This window comes from Artibeus jamaicensis, unplaced genomic scaffold (assembly GCF_021234435.1).
Source record: "Artibeus jamaicensis isolate MK-2021 breed Jamaican fruit bat unplaced genomic scaffold, CSHL_Jam_final contig_447, whole genome shotgun sequence".
NCBI classification, from domain to species: domain Eukaryota; kingdom Metazoa; phylum Chordata; class Mammalia; order Chiroptera; family Phyllostomidae; genus Artibeus; species Artibeus jamaicensis.
Window position 1 is genome coordinate 2,690,738 of NW_026521834.1, and position 15,963 is coordinate 2,706,700.

General features: G+C 39.3%; 1 protein-coding gene across 4 annotated transcripts in view; it reads left to right on the plus strand.

Moving 5' to 3' along the window:
* The first annotated feature begins 1,622 nt into the window (after window positions 1-1,622).
* ASH1L (ASH1 like histone lysine methyltransferase) overlaps window positions 1,623-15,963 on the plus strand; it is a 188,771-nt gene continuing 174,430 nt past the window's right edge. For all 4 annotated transcript variants that reach the window (XM_053666283.1, XM_037132526.2, XM_053666284.1 and 1 more), the window contains exon 1: window positions 1,623-2,158. In XM_053666283.1, the coding sequence (XP_053522258.1) occupies window positions 1,739-2,158 (420 nt within the window). In that variant the 5' untranslated portion in view covers window positions 1,623-1,738. The remainder of the gene's footprint in view (window positions 2,159-15,963) is intronic.

Consider the following 15,963-nt stretch of genomic DNA (forward strand, 5'->3'; position numbering starts at 1 on the left):
AGATGAACAGTGAAAGAACAGCAAACTCACAGTTATTAACCACACCTAAAACAAAAGCAAACTAAAAGGACAGCTAGATCAGGAGCAGAATCATAGAAATGAAGATCACATGGAGGGTTAGCAACAGGGGAGTAGGGGGAGAGGAGAAGGGGGGAGAAGGTACAGAAAATAAGCAGCATAGATGGTAGGTAGAAAATAGATAGGGGGGAGGGCAAGAATAGTATGGGAAACATAGAATCTAAGGAACCTGAGACACGTGGTCATAAACTAAAGGGGGGAATGGTAGGGGAGGGTGTGCAGGGTAGAGGGGAATGAAGGGGGGAATAGAACAACTGTAATGGCATAATTGATAAAATATATTAAAAAATAAAAACAGGTGGCACAGAAGTAGAAATGAACACGATTTTAGAGATAGTAAAGAAAACTGAATATACTAAATTATAGGGCTTGTGTGTTGGTGAGGAAGGATAAATGAGTTTGAGTAATAAGAGCCAGTTTAGGAAAAGCCTTGAGTGTTATTGTGGAATATTAATATATAAAGTGGTAGAAAGCGAGAATTGTCAGAATGACCTGATTGCAGGATTACTCTTTCAGCTGCTTGATATGAATGAATAAAGTGGGAATAAGTTACAAGTTTTAGTCAACTGGCCAATATTTGTTTAGTAACTACTTAAAAAGCTACTGCTACTACTGCTGCTGCTACAATAAATTGTTGATACCTTATATTGAGCCATGCTATGTGCCAGGCAATTGGGGTATACATTTTACTTACATTCCTTGTTAGAGTTCCAAAACAATTTTATGGTTTGTCCTTGAGAATCTTACAATCTTGTTGGAAAGAAAAGTCTTAAGGCACATAGTTTAAACTATAAAATACTCTGTTTCATAAATGGACCTTTTTAAGGAATAGGGTATTCTTTTTCCAGATATTAGTCCTGGATCTTATTTTGGATACATGCTTGAAAAAGAGTTAGGCTAGCAATACTCAAGAATAGTGAAATGTTCCCCGGCTGGTGTGGCTCAGTCGACTGAGCACTGTCCTGTGAACTGAAGGGTTGCTGGATTGATTCCTAGCCAGGGCACATGCCTGGGTTGTGGGCTGGGTCTCCATTTGGGGGTGTGCAAGAGGCAGCCAGTCTATGTACCAGTATCTCTTTTTTTTTTTTTTTTTTTTTGTCTTTTGTACCAGTATCTCTTACACATTGATGTTTTCTCTCCCTTTCTTCCCTTTCTCCTCTTTAAAAATAAATAAGTAAAATCTTTTAAAAAAATAGTGAAATGTTTTGTTTCAATATAATGTTTACTACTGAGGAGAGCTAAATATATGAAATTATTTTTATCTTAGGTTTGTGTTTATAAAAGATTTTTGGGTGAGTTATAGTAGTGGTTCTTAAACATTGATTTTTACCATGCTAGTACAGCTTGTTTATAATATCTGTAGAATGATAAACTTACTCAGAAATTTTAAATCTTTCATAACTAAATGAATTTAAATTCTATTTGAACTGTATTTTGATTTGTTTGAAGTGTAATTTTGGGTTCTTCCTGACCTTTTTGTCCCCCTTTCCCTGTACCCATTTCTCATGTTAATCATTAGTTACTTCTAATCTGATAAATTTTTGTTGTCTATCCTGCAGAGACAGAGATGCTGGTTGCAAGTTTTGGAGATTTCTGTTTTCTATGGAACACAGTTTTGTAAAATATTCATAAAATTCCTTGGCAATAACATACTCTTGTGATGGACCCTAGAAATACTGCTATGTTAGGATTGGGTTCTGATTCCGAAGGATTTTCAAGAAAGAGCCCCTCTGCTGTCAGTATTGGCACACTGGTAAGCAAGAGAGAAGAAGAGCTAGAAAACAACACAAAAGAGGAAGAGGGCCTTCGCAAGTGGAATCGGGAAAGAAGCATTGAAGCAGGGAAAGATGATGGTTTGACTGATGCACAGCAACAGTTTTCAGTGAAAGAAACAAACTTTTCAGAAGGAAATTTAAAATTGAAAATTGGCCTTCAGGCTAAGAGAACTAAAAAACCTCCAAAGAACTTGGAGAACTATGTATGTCGACCTGCCATAAAAGCAACAATCAAGCACCCAAGAAAAGCACTTAAAAGTGCAAAGATGACAGATGAAAAGCATGAACACTGTCCTTCAAAACGAGTAAGTAGAATTCTCAACGATATATGGTGACAATATTTGAATTTCTTGATTAAAAATTAATCTGTATGTAAAAATTAATATGTATGTAATTAATATACATATTCCATGAAGTTTGACTTTAGTCTTTATATGTTCTTTAAAAACAGCCAATTTCATAAGCCTGAAATAGGCTTTGAGGCTTGTTGGAGATGTAAGTGATAATATTACCATGTATATATTTGTATTTGCAAAATTACGGCAAATATTTTAAATGAGGGATGTCCAGGTTCCTGCTTCTAGTGGAATGGCAGAAAGAATACTAGATTTGTGGTTAGGAAAAGTTGATTTGAATCTTACCTTCCTATTTACCAACACTGTGGCCATAGACAAAACAATAGAGAAGAAATTGAGGCTCAAAGATCTCAAAATGATTATAAAACCACCTAACTGTTAGGATGGTTGTGAGAATCCAGTTCACTAATATGTGTTGAAAGCTTTTTTCTCTCTTTATTGAATTAATTGGGGTGACACTGATTAACAATTAACAAGGATTCATGTGCACAGTTCTACAATATACTTCGTACAGTATATTGTGTGTTCACCACCCCAGGTCAACTCTGTCAATCACCAAGTTTTTGCTAAGTTAATAATTTTATACAAGTAATAATTCCTTTTGTTCCTCATAAAGCAAGTTAATATCTTAAAAATTGTGTCCTCTTTCTTATCAGCTAACCAAATATAATAACTAACTTTTCTTAATTCCTTTTACTCTGTCTATTAAAGATGTTAAGTGGATTTTAGATTACATGTTGACCACAACTTAATCACTCTACACAAAAGCTAATTTCAGGTTGTAAACACCATATTTGCCTACGTGAACATTTCAATTGTATGCATACGTTAAGTACAACAATGGATTTAGGCAGAGAAAATTGGCTGAATATTTTGGCTGAAATTTTTGAATATTCCTGTGTGAAATCACTTGATTTTTACTGTTAATTCCATTGGCTTCAAATTTGCTTTCTGCATGTTACCAGAAACCATAATGATGCAGGCTGTTTGTTCCTCAGATTGCTGTGGCATCCACAGATTTTCAGTGGTTGTTATTCTATACAGGATCATAGAAATATATTGTGGCTTGGAAAGTTTTATTGGTAAAATCAACTATTAATGAGTTATAAGTCAGGAAAAATGGGCATTGTACTAATTCATGAAAAAATTATGTAACTAGATGGATCTTAACTAAGTTGATTAGTCTACCCTGAGCCTTATTTTTCCCTTCTCTGAAATAAAGAGACCTGTTTTTGCTGACCTCAAGAACTTTCAGAAGTTTGATTGAAAAAAGATTTTTATTTAGATCTCTTTACTTGAAACAATGCTGTATTTATTTTGCACAGCTAACTTCTAAAGGGCTCTAGGATGATTGATCACAGTTCGATTCCCAGTCAGGGCACATGCCTGGGTTGCAGGCCAGTTCCCAGCAGGGGCCAGTTCCCAGCAAGGGATACACAAGAAGCAACCGTACATTGATATTTCTCCCCTTCCCTTCCCTTCCCTTCCCTTCCCTTCCCTTCCCTTCCCTTCCCTTCCCTTCCCTTCCCTTCCCTTCCCTTCCCTTCCCTTCCCTTCCCTTCCCTCCCCTCCCCTCCCCTCCCCCCCCCTCCCCTCCCCTCCCCTCCCCCCCCCCCCCCCCCCCCCCTCCCCTCCCCTCCCCTCCCCCTCCCCCTCCCCTCCCCTCCCCAGGATAAATAAATAAAATTTTTTTTAAAAGTTAAAAAACTAAAAATAAATAAAAATAGTCATTGCTAATGGTGAGGTTTTTTTAAAAATATATTTTATTAATTATGCCATTACAGTTGTTCTATTCCCCCCTTCATTCCCCTCCACCCTGCACACCCTCCCCCACCATTCCCCCCTTTAGTTTATGACCACGTGTCTCAGGTTCCTTAGATTCTATATTTCCCATACTATTCTTGCCCTCCCCCCTATCTATTTTCTACCTACCATCTATGCTGCTTATTTTCTGTACCTTCTTCCCCCTTCTCCTCTCCCCCCACTCCCCTGTTGCTAACCCTCCATGTGATCTGCATTTCTATGGTTCTGTTCCTGATCTAGCTGTCCTTTTAGTTTGCTTTTGTTTTAGGTGTAGTTAATAACTGTGAGTTTGCTGTTCTTTCACTGTTCATCTTTTTTATCTTCTTTTTCTTAGATAAGTCCCTTTAACATTTTCTCCGGCCCGCGGAGCAATCAACTGGGGCTCGACCACCTACCTAGAACAAATGAGTTGGGGGGACAAGAGGCGCGAAGAATGGCAGCAAGACAAAATATTCTGATCAAGCTGCAAACTTTATTTTTCCGAACTGGGTATATATATAGGGGGGGAGGGAGAGGAAGGATATTAGGTTGCTTGCTATTGGCTAGCTTGAGACAAAGAAGGGCCCGCTTATTGATTACTTGGGTGCAACGGGTACTCGTGGACACCTCATGTGCCTGTAGCTGATTGGCTTGTGGAGCGCATGCACACCTCATGTACCTGTAGCCCATTGGCTCGTGGAGCGCACAGGTTCCTGTAATCAATGCAATGTTTTTAGCTAGAAGCCAGGTGTAAGGTTCCCAACAAACATTTCATATACTAAGGGCTTGTTGATGATGAACTCCTTGAATTTCACCTTATCTGAGAAGCACTTTATCTGTTCTTCCATTCTAAATGAAAACTTTGCTGGATAGAGCAATCTTGGATGTAGGTCTTTGGATTTCATGACTTGGAGTACTTCTTCCCAGCCCCTTCTTGCTTGTAAGGTGTCTTTTGAGAAATCAGCTGACAGTCTGATGGGAACTCCTTTGTAGGTGACTGTCCCCATATCTCTTGCTGCTTCTAGGATTCTCTCCTTCATTTTAATCTTGGCTAATGTAATGATGATGTGGCTTGGTGTGTTCCTTCTTGGGTCCAACTTCTTTGGGACTCTCTGAACTTCCTGGATTTCCTGGAAGTCTGTTTCCTTTGCCAGATTGGGGAAATTCTCCTTTATTATTTGTTCAAATAAGTTTTCCACTGGTGGCTGTTCCTCTTCCCCTCTGGTACCCCTATAATTCGGATGTTGTAACATTTAAAGATGTCCTGGAGGTTCCTAAGCCTCTCCTCAGTTTTTTGAATTCTTGTTTCTTCATCCTTTTCTGTTTGGTCATTTTTTTCCTGCTTCTGGTCCACTCTTTTGATTTGAGTCCCAGTTGCCTTTCCATTACCATTGGTTTCCTGTGCATTTCCCTACAATTCAGTTAGTTTAGGCTTCATGTGTTCCCTCTAATTTGTGACTAAAATCAACCAGTTCTGTGAGCATCCTGATCACCAGTGTTTTGAACTGTGCATCTGAAAGTTTGGCTATTTCTTGGTCACTTAGACTTATTAGCTCTGGGGCTCTGAGTTGTTTTTGAGCCATGTTTTGATCTGTTCGTGCCTGTTAGGTATGAGGAATGGAGCCTTAAGTGTTCACCAGGGTGGGGCCACCCAGGTCACTGGTTTGTGATGCTGTATGTGGGGGCGGGGTCAGAAAGGGACAATGGCAGTCCCTTTTGCCACTTCCGGCCACTGGGGCCTGCGCGGTCCATCTCACTGCTGGCTCCTTCACCAGTTTATCTGCACTCGAATGTGTGACAGAGGTCAGCCCTCAGTGAGTCCACTGCCTTGCACCCTCAGTGGGTCTGCCCACTACTCCACACCTGGGATCCGCATATCGCTGCTGGCATGCCTGGGTTGGGCACCTGGGTGAGTCCGGTGGATCTTTCCTACCTGACCCCACTCTGCTGCTGGCTCTGCCCCTCTTACTGGTTTGGCTGAAGGGTTCGTTGTTGTCAGACTTCCATGTAGTTGAATTTTCTGTGGTTTGGCTGTGTTTTTGTAGCTAAAACTTTGTTGTTTTTAAACTTGGTTGTGCAAGAAGGTGCAGTGCTTCCACCTACGCTTCCATCTTGGTGGAGGTCTAATGATGAGGTTTTGTACTAAAATGATTTTACTCACAATATGTACTTCCTCTTATATATAAGTGGTTTAGATCCTATGTATCTTGTTTATAGCAGAATATGGTCTGATTTCTGAGGAAAGTTGTCTGCATACTTATAATAACTGCTGGTGATGGATAGGTATTTCTTTGTTCAACATTTACTTTAGCATAGGATATTGAATACATTACTACCCTCTGAGTTAGTTCTTCAGAAGTAATAGAAAGAGCATGGGTATAGAATCAAAACCAAATTCAAGTACAAGCTTTTATTATTTATAATATAGAGCTATTAATGCCTATTTTAAATGGTTATATTAAGTTTTAAATTTATATGTAGTATCTGATATACTACATATAAAGGAAAGATTCTTGTGAATCTTCTCTTTTCCTTCTATCAGCTGAAGGTAGGGCTTCACAACCCGGGATCTCCAAAAGGGTTTGGGTGTTTTTGGTTGGATGTGGAGTATGTTAGTGTATGCAAAATTTTGTGTGTGTATTTCTATGTATTTTTATATAGCTCTCACTAACTCCTCGTAAGAATTCATGACTCCAAAAAGATTAAGCATCAGTGCCTACCAAAGAGAAGATGGACTATTGTGAAGCATGTTGGTAGTCTTGGAAAGCTTGGGGGTTTTCTTTTATTTATTTTAAAGCAAGGTTTCCCAAACACAACCAAACAGCCCCTCCTGATTCTTAAAAATTAGTTAAGGTTTTGTCAGTGCTGCTTTTAAAGCAAACTTTATAGGAGGGGAATAAAGGGGGAATAGAACAACTGTAACAGCATAATCAATAAAAAAAAATACAGAAATACAGGACTGACTGGCATGGCTTAATTGGTTGAGCATTGTCCCACAAAGTAAAAAGCCACAAATTCAATTCCCCATCAGGGTACAGACCAGTCCCCATGGGCCACATGCAAGAGGCAACTGGTTCATGTTTCTCACACATGTTGATGTTTCCCTGTCTTTCTCCCATCCTCTCACTCTAAAAATAAACATCGCATTTTCTCGAACTATAAGATGCCCCCCTCCCCCCCATTTGGGAGGAAAAATGGCTTGATTTTCATCCCTTTGAATACTTCTTGCCAGTCCTTTCTTGCCTGAAACGTTTTTTTTTTTGAGAAATTAGCTGACAGTCTGATAGGAACTCCTTTGTAGTTAAAATTGTGAGTTTGCTGTCATTTTACTGCACACATTTTTTATCTTTTTCTCAGGTAAGTCCCTTTAACATTTCATATAATAAGGGCGTGGTGATGATGAACTTCTTTAACTTGACCTTATCTGAGAAGCACTTTATCTGTTCTTCCATTCTAAATGAAAGCTTTGCTGGATAGAGCAATCTTGGATGTAGGTCTTTGGATTTCATGACTTGGAGTACTTCTTCCCAGCCCCTTCTTGCCTGTAAGGTGTCTTTTGAGAAATCAGCTGACAGTCTGATGGGAACTCCTTTGTAGGTGACTGTCCCCATATCTCTTGCTGCTTGTAGGATTCTCTCCTTCATTTTAATCTTGGCTAATGTAATGATGATGTGGCTTGGTGTGTTCCTTCCTGGTTTCAACTTCTTTGGGACTCTCTGAGCTTCCTGGACTTCCTGAAAGTCTATTTCCTTTGCCAGATTAGGGAAATTCTCCTTTACTATTTGTTCAAATAACTTTTCCACTTGTTGCTCTTCGTCTTCTTCTGCTACCTCTATAATTTGGATATTGGAATGTTTAAAGATGCCCTGGAGGTTCCTAAGCCTCTCCTCATTTTTTTGAATTATTGTGTCTTCTTTTCTGATTGGATATTTCTTTCTTGCTTCTGGTCCACTCCCTTGATTTGAGTCCCAGTTTCCTTTCCATCAATATTGGTTCCCTGTGCATTTCCCTTTATTTCACTTGATGTAGCCTTCATTTTTTCCTCTAATTTGCAACCAAATTCAACCAATTCTGTGAGCATCCTGTTTACCAGTGTTTTGAACTGTGCATCTGGTAGGTTGGCTATCTGTCTCTTCATTGCTTAGTTGTATTTTTTCTGGAGCTTTGAGCTGTTCTTTTTGGGGGGGGGTCTTGTTGTGCCTGTTATGTAGTAAGGGGCTGGGCCTTAGGTGTTCACGGTGGGGCAACCCAGTGGTTAGGTTGTGGTGCTGCATGTGGGGGCAGGGTTAGAGAGAGGGAACAATGGCACTTGCTGGGCTCTCTGCCTTATTTCAGTCACTTCTCCCATTAACCACAAGGAAATTGGCCCCTTCTGGTGCTGATTCCTGTGTGGGTGGGTTTGTGTGCGTTCCAGGACCCCGTGTTTCTTCAACAAGTTCCCTGTGAGTCTGGGAGTTTCTCCTGCTGGCCCCTCAGCACCCACAGGTGTTTTCAGTGGTTTGCGGCGTTATTTCCCCATACTGGGGTCCTGGGTGGTATGGTCCGACCTCCTCCCCGGTTATCCTTGGTTTATCCGCACAGGCATCCTGCTCCACAATCTTCCACCTCCCTGGGCCCGCCTGCGGCTGTTTTGCTGCAAGTCCTCTCTCCCTAAGCCCTCTCTGCCCCAGCCTTCTCTGCCCCGGCTGCCCGACTCTGCCCCTCCTACTGATTTAGATGAATGTATCTTCTTTAACTCCTTGGTTGTCAGACTTTAGTTCGATTTTCTGTCAGTTCTGGTTGTTTTTTGTTACTGAATTTGTTGTTGTCCTTCTTTTGGTTTTGCAAGGAGGCATAGTGAGTCTAGCTATGCCTCCATCTTGGCTGGAAGTGCTAGCTTTTTTTTTTAAAGTCTTTTGTCTGGTATGGGTATTGCTAACCCATCTTTGTTGTTATTTGTTTTTGCCATTTTCATGCAATTTCTTTTTCCATCCCTTTACTTTCATTCTGGGTGTTGTCTTTCTATCTCAAATGAATCTCTTATAGACAGCATATGTGTCTTTGTTTCCTTATGCATTCACCTGTGCCATGTCTTTCGAGCAGAACATTTTACCCATTATCATTTAAAGTAATTACTGATAGGTGTTTATTTATTGCTTTTTTCTTATTTCCTTTTCCTCCTTCTTCTTCTTAAAGAAGACCCTTTATTGTTCTAATACTGGCTTGGTTGTGGTACTCCTTTAAGTTTTTCTTGTCTGGGAAGCTCTTTATATACCTTTTGATTCTGAGTGATAGCATTGCTGGGTAGAGCAATTTGGACTGTAGGTTCTTGTTTGTCTTCACTTTGTATATTTCTTGCCATTTCCTCTGTTCTGCAAGGTTTGTGTTGAGAAATCAGCTCACACTCTTACGGAAGTTTCTTTGTAGGTAACTTAACTGCTTTTTTTCTCTTTGTTGCTTATAAGATTCTTTCTTTGTTTTAACCTTTGGCATTTTCATTATGATGTGTCTTTGTGTAGGCTTCTTAGGGTTTATCTTATTTAGGACTTGGCAGTTCTTGACTTGTATCTCTATGTCCTTCACTATCTTAGGGATGTTCTCTGTGATTATTTTTGAAATCGGTTTTTAATGCCTTCCTCTCTTCTCTTCTGGAACCCCCATGATACAAATGTTGGTATGCTTGAAGTTATCTTAGAGATTCTTAATCCTGTCTCCCCACCACCACCTTTTTTTTTTTTTTTTTTTGTGGTGTTGCAATTGGGAGTTTTTGGCTTCCTTAGAATTTGAGACTTGCTGAATAGGAAAGATAGTTATTTTTTTTTAAAGATCTTACCTGTACCTTGTGGGTTGAGTGTCATCTATGAATGTAATCTTAGATCAGCTTTTGAAACTATTCAGAAGACAAATCCACATGATCACACTGCTACCTCTCCATTCCTGTGTTCTTCTTGACAAAAGTTATTCGAAAAGGGCAGTTTGATGGTAAATAGGTATCTCTGTTTCCTGCTTTGAATGTAGTTCTGTTGTCTTTACCTTAATATTGGTTATTTACTGTGGAAGCTGCCTGAGCTAGTGTTATTTTATAGTAGAAAAGCAGAGAACAGTTGGGAGAGAATTGAGGTTTTCCATGACAGTGGCTATTGTGAAAATTCTCAGGTATCTTCTCATTTCAATAAAGACTTTTTTTCTACCTTTACATACACGAAACAGACATCTAAGGGGGCATCCATGATCTGTCCTAAGCCCAGAAGACAGAACAAGGTGCCCTGCCACTGTTTTTCCACAATAACATCCATTCTGGAAGCATATGCTCCCATAGATGGGGGGGGGGGGAGCAGATCCTTTCAGTTGTACTGTGCAGCTTCTGCTATAAATACACCAGAAGATTAAAACTACCATAATTAGTTTCATCAGATTCATCCTCAGTTCTTACATTTTGTATTAGAAATGTCTCTAATCAGCACTGCATTTAGTTGATTGAACAGTTCACTTTCTCTTAAAGCGTAGAATGTTAGGGATATTTGCTTCAGTCTGTACTGTGGTTTGTTTTAATGGCGTTCATAATGAGTTATGGTAAATGTGAATACTTCTCATTTTATTGTTGATCTTGCTAATGGAAAAAGTCGTTATTGAACCAAATTGATAGAATGTAAAGCTTGTTTGGTCCCAGAAAATTAATCCTAAATATCATCACATTGGCTCACTAATTCACATGCTGCTTTTCATGATTTACTGTTCATATTTTTTATTTCATTTTAATTAATGTAAATCACTCCAGAGATGCTCACATACCAACAGCTCCATAAGTGCATATTGCTAATTAATTCTGTGATAAAAGTTCATAGAAATGAATGAAGAATTTTGGGGACACAGCAGAACTTAAGACCTATGTGATAAAATAACAAAACCCTGAGATTTTATGAAACTTCATTAATAAGGAGACAAGGTTAAATACATGTTGAAAGAAAAGTTGTTTCCTGTCTGTCCTCACTTTGTGAGTCAAAATCGCTGGGCACATAGTTCTGAATTTTACCTCTTTCCCAATTAGTCAGCTAGGGATTTGGGAGAAATACTGAAAGATTATAGATCAAGATAAACATGTGCTATGGTGGTGATTTTTCACTTCAGAAATTAAATGGGTAATAAAGAAGAGTAAAGACTTCTGTTGTCCTGTTGATACTTGGGACAAATTGGCATCTTACGTTTGTTCCTTAAGTAATATTAAATATGAAGAAGAGCTCTTTAGTGGTGGAAGTTAATATCACATGTTATTTCCATATTATTATTTATCATTTTTCAGTTTTCTTTTTTAAGATTTTATTTATTTATTTTAGAGAGGGGGGAAGGGAGGAAGAAAGACGGGGGAGAATCGTCAATGTCTGAGAAGCATTGTGTTGGGCTGCCTATTGCATGCCCCCAACAGAGGGCCTGGCCTGTAACCAAGGCAGTTGCTCTGAGCAGGAATCAAACCAACAACCTTTTGGTTTGCAGGAGGATGCCCAAGCCACTGAGTCACACCAGTCAGGGCAGTCATTTTTTAATTTTCAATTATAGCTGACATACATTATTATGTTAACTTCAGATATATACCCCCAAAGATTAGACATTATGTAACTTAATAAATGATGATAAATAAATCCTGATAAATCTCGCACCCCTGCGAGTGCTGGGTCTGGGGCTAATTAGCAAGAGGTACGAGGCTTGCTGAGGCAAGATTCTGCTTGTTTAAGAGAATTTAGGAAAATCTGAAGCATCAATCAAGACATACCTTTTGTGTGGAAAAGCCACTAGAAAAAGCTTGGGTGGGGTGGGGACTCAGGGAATCACCACAGTGAGGCAAACAATATGAGCCAGGTCAGTGGAGTCTCAGATTAGGGCACCCTCCTCCTAATCTGAGCTGGGAGTGGACTCATGAAAGGAACAGTGGCATTTGCTAATACTTCTGTTTGGGAGAAAGCTGCCCCTCCAGCTCTAATCCTGATGCCAAAACAATTCAGTTTCTTTCCATATGTCGCTGGTTCTTTTCAAGCTGCTGCCCACTCCCCTCTACCTGTGCCAGAGCTCATAGGGAGTCTGAGTAAGTCCATGTGCAGGCCTTTTAAGAGGAACTACGTAGAACTCTATAAGCTTTCATTTTCCTCAGCCTGAATCCCCATTAGTGTTTATAACCAGAAGTTATGGGACTTATCTTGCTGGCCTTGGTACCTTGGGCTGGGGGTTCTCATGTTTGGCAGAGACCCTTGCTTCTCAGCAGGGACCTTTGCAATCAAGATATCCAAGATCTAAGATTTTTATCTGCTACACATGGGTGTGAATCAGTTGTTTCCCATCTCTGCCTGTCCTACCAATCTCAGTGTGATTTCTTCTTCTTACCCTTAGTTGTAGGACTTCTGATCAGCTATATTTCAGGCAGTTCTGAATGATGGTTTTATATGTGATCTAGTTGTAAATATAATGTGGTTGGTTGTGGAAGGTCTAGTACCGCATTTACCTTCATCACCATTTTGACCACTTTATTTTCTGTTAAAATGCTTGACTTACTCATCTGTATGTTCAATTATCTTTAAAGGTTTTGTGTAGGAATATTTCCTCCCATCCCTACCTTATTTTCAGATATTTTGGTTTTTGTTTCAGTGTATTTCAAAAACTGTAGCTTTGTACCTTAATTGAAGGTATTTTGTGAATGTCTTCAGAAGCAGGCTTGAGATTCTTGCTTTAGTTATAGTTCTAATTTCTAACATAGTTTTATTAGTAACTTTAAGGCTCTTTTTTTACATTTCTCATTGGTTACCTTAGATCTTACAATATATATATTTACAACTAGTCTAATCCATTTTAAGTACTACTACTGTATTTTCCATGTATAATGTGCACTTTTTTGTTAACAACTTTGAGTGAAAAATAAGGATGTGTATTATATATGTGTAGCACTAAGTCCTTATCTATATAAATATTTTAAAATTCTTTTACTTATGTTTAGGCATTAAAATTGTAACTCTAGAAGGCAATAATGATATCCATATACAAAATAATACCCTGAAATATGACCTTCAGTTTTGTTTCTAAATATAAATAAATAAAGAATTCAATTAAAACCAAATATTTTTTTTCCTGAAAATTTGGGCCAGAAACATGGTTGTGCGTTACACACTGCAAAATGCGGTATATTTCTTCACGGTTACCTCATATTAACAAAATAATTCAAACTCCCTCCTCTTGTACTGTGTTTTCATTGCTGTCATTCATTTTATTCCTGTGTAAAGAGATATACATATATATATGAATATAATCATATAATATCAAGTGCATTGATAGATAAAGAATAAGAAAAATAAAATTTTTTGTTTTATATTTGCTTTTTCCTTTCCAGTGGTTCCTTTCTTTTTGTAGGTCTGAGTTTCTGACCTGTATCATTTTCCTTCTCTCGAAAGAACTATTTTTAACATCTTTCAAGACAGGTTTACTGGCACCAAATTTTCTCAATTTTTGTTTGTTAGACAAAGTATTTCTACTTCACTTTTTTCATTTTTAATATATTTTATTGATTATGCCATTACAGTTGTCCTATTCCCCCCTTCATTCCCTTCCACCCTGCACACCCCCTTCCCTACCAGTCCCTCCCCCTTTAGTTTATGTCCATGTGTCTCAAGTTCTTTAGATTCTGTATTTCCCCTGCTATTCTTGCCCTCCCCCCTGTCTATTTTCTACGTATTGTCTATGCTACTTATTCCCTGTACCTTCTCCCCCTTCTCCTCCTCCCACTCCCCTGTTGCTAACCCTCCATGTGATCTTCATTTCTGTGGTTCTGCTCCTGATCTAGCTGTCCTCTTAGTTTGCCTTTGTTTTTGGTGTGGTTGTTAATAACTGTGAGTTTGCTGTCCATTCACTGTTCATCTTTCTTATCTTCTTTTTCTTAGATAGGTCCCTTTAACATTTCATATAATAAGGGCTTGGTGACGATGAACTCCTTGATCTTGACCTTATCTGAGAAGCACTTTATCTGCCCTTCTATTCTAAATGAAAGCTTTGCTGGATAGAGCAGTCTTGGATGTAGGTCTTTGGATTTCATGACTTGGAAAGTTTTTCACTCGTGGCTGTTCCTCTTTCCCTTCTGGTACCCCTATAATTCAGATGTTGTAACATTTAAAGATGTCCTGGAGGTTCCTAAGCCTCTCCTCATTTTTTTTTTCTTTTTTAAATATATTTTATTGATTATGCCATTACAGTTCTATTTCCCCCCTTCATTCCCCTCCACCCTGCACACCCCTCCCCCTCCATTTCCCCCCTTTAGTTTATGACCACATGTCTCAAGTTCTTTAGATTCCATATTTCCCCTACTATTGTTGCCCTCCCCCCTATCTATTTTCTGCCTACCGTCTATGCTACTTATTTTCTGTACCTTCTCCCCCTTCTCCTCCTCCCACTCTCCCGTTGCTAACCTTCCATGTGATCTCCATTTCTATGGTTCTACTCCTGATCTAGCTGTCCTTTTAGTTTGCTTTTGTTTTAGGTGTGGTTGGTAATAACTGTGAGTTTGCTGTCCTTTCACTGTTCATATTTTTATCTTCTTTTTCTTAGATAAGTCCCTTTAACATTTCATATAATAAGAGCTTGATGATGATGAACTTGAATTTGATCTTATCTGAGAAGCACTTTATCTGTCCTTCCATTCTAAATGAAAGCTTTGCTGGATAGAGCAATCTTGGTTGTAGGTCTTTGGTTTTCATGACTTGGAATATCTCTTTCCAGCCCCTTCTTGCCTGTAAGGTCTCTTTTGAGAAATCAGCTAACAGTCTGATGGGAACTCCTTTGTAGGTGACTGTCCCCTTTTCTCTTGCTGCTTCTAGGATTCTCTCCTTCATTTTAATCTGGGCTAATGCAATTATGATGTGTTTTGGTGTGTTCCTTCTTGGGTCCAACTTCTTTGAGACTCTGAGCTTCCTGGATTTCCTGGAAGTCTACCTCCTTTGCCAGATTGGGGAATTTCTCCTTCATTACTTGTTCAAATAAGGTTTCCACTTGTGACTGTTCCTTTTCCCCTTCTAGTACCCCTATAATTCGGATGTTGGAGCATTTAAAGATGTCCTGGAGGTTCCTAAGCCTCTCCTCATTTTTTTGAATTCTTGTTTCTTAATATTTTTCTGTTTGGTCATTTTTTTCTTCTTTCTGGTCCACTCCCTTGATTTGAGTCCCAGTTTCCTTTCCATCATTATTGGTTTCCTGTGCAATTCCCTTCATTTCAAGTAGTTTAGCCTTCTTTCGTTTCTCTAATTTGTGACTAAAATCGACCAGTTCTGTGAGCATCCTGATCACCAGTGTTTTGAACTGTACATCTGATAGGTTGGCTATTTCTTGGTTACTTAGAGTTATGGGCTCTAGGGCTTTGAGTTCTTCTTGAGCCACGTTTGGTCTGTTTATACCTGTTATGTACTAGGAGCGGAGCCTTAGATGTTCACCAGGGAGGGGCAACTCAGTCACTGGGTTGTGACATTGTATGTGGTGGCGGGGTCAAAGAGGGGTAGTGGCGGTCTGCTCTGCTGCTGCTGGGTCCTGCGCTGTCTGTCTCACTGCTCGCTCCTTTGCTGCTTTATCTGCACTCGAATGTGTGACCGTGGTCAGCCTGCCGCCTTGCGTTCTCACTGGGTCCGCCTGGGACTACCTGGGTGTGGGTCTGGGTCAGGGGATGTTTCCTGCCTGACCCACTTCGCTGCTGGCTCCGCCCTTCTTACCAGTCTGGCTGAATGGTTCGTTGTTGTCAGATTTCTGTATGTTGTCAGACTTCTGTATAGTTCAATTTTTTGTGCTTTGGCTGTGTTTTTGTTGCTAAAACTCTGTCGTTTTTAAACTTGGTTGTGCAAGAAGGTACAGTGTTTCCACCTACGCCTTCATCTTGACGGAATTTCAGTTTCTTCATATTCTTCACATAAGTGTCCAGAAATAAAATTAGTTGATCATGTGATAGTTCTATTCTTAATTTATTGAGGAATTTCCAT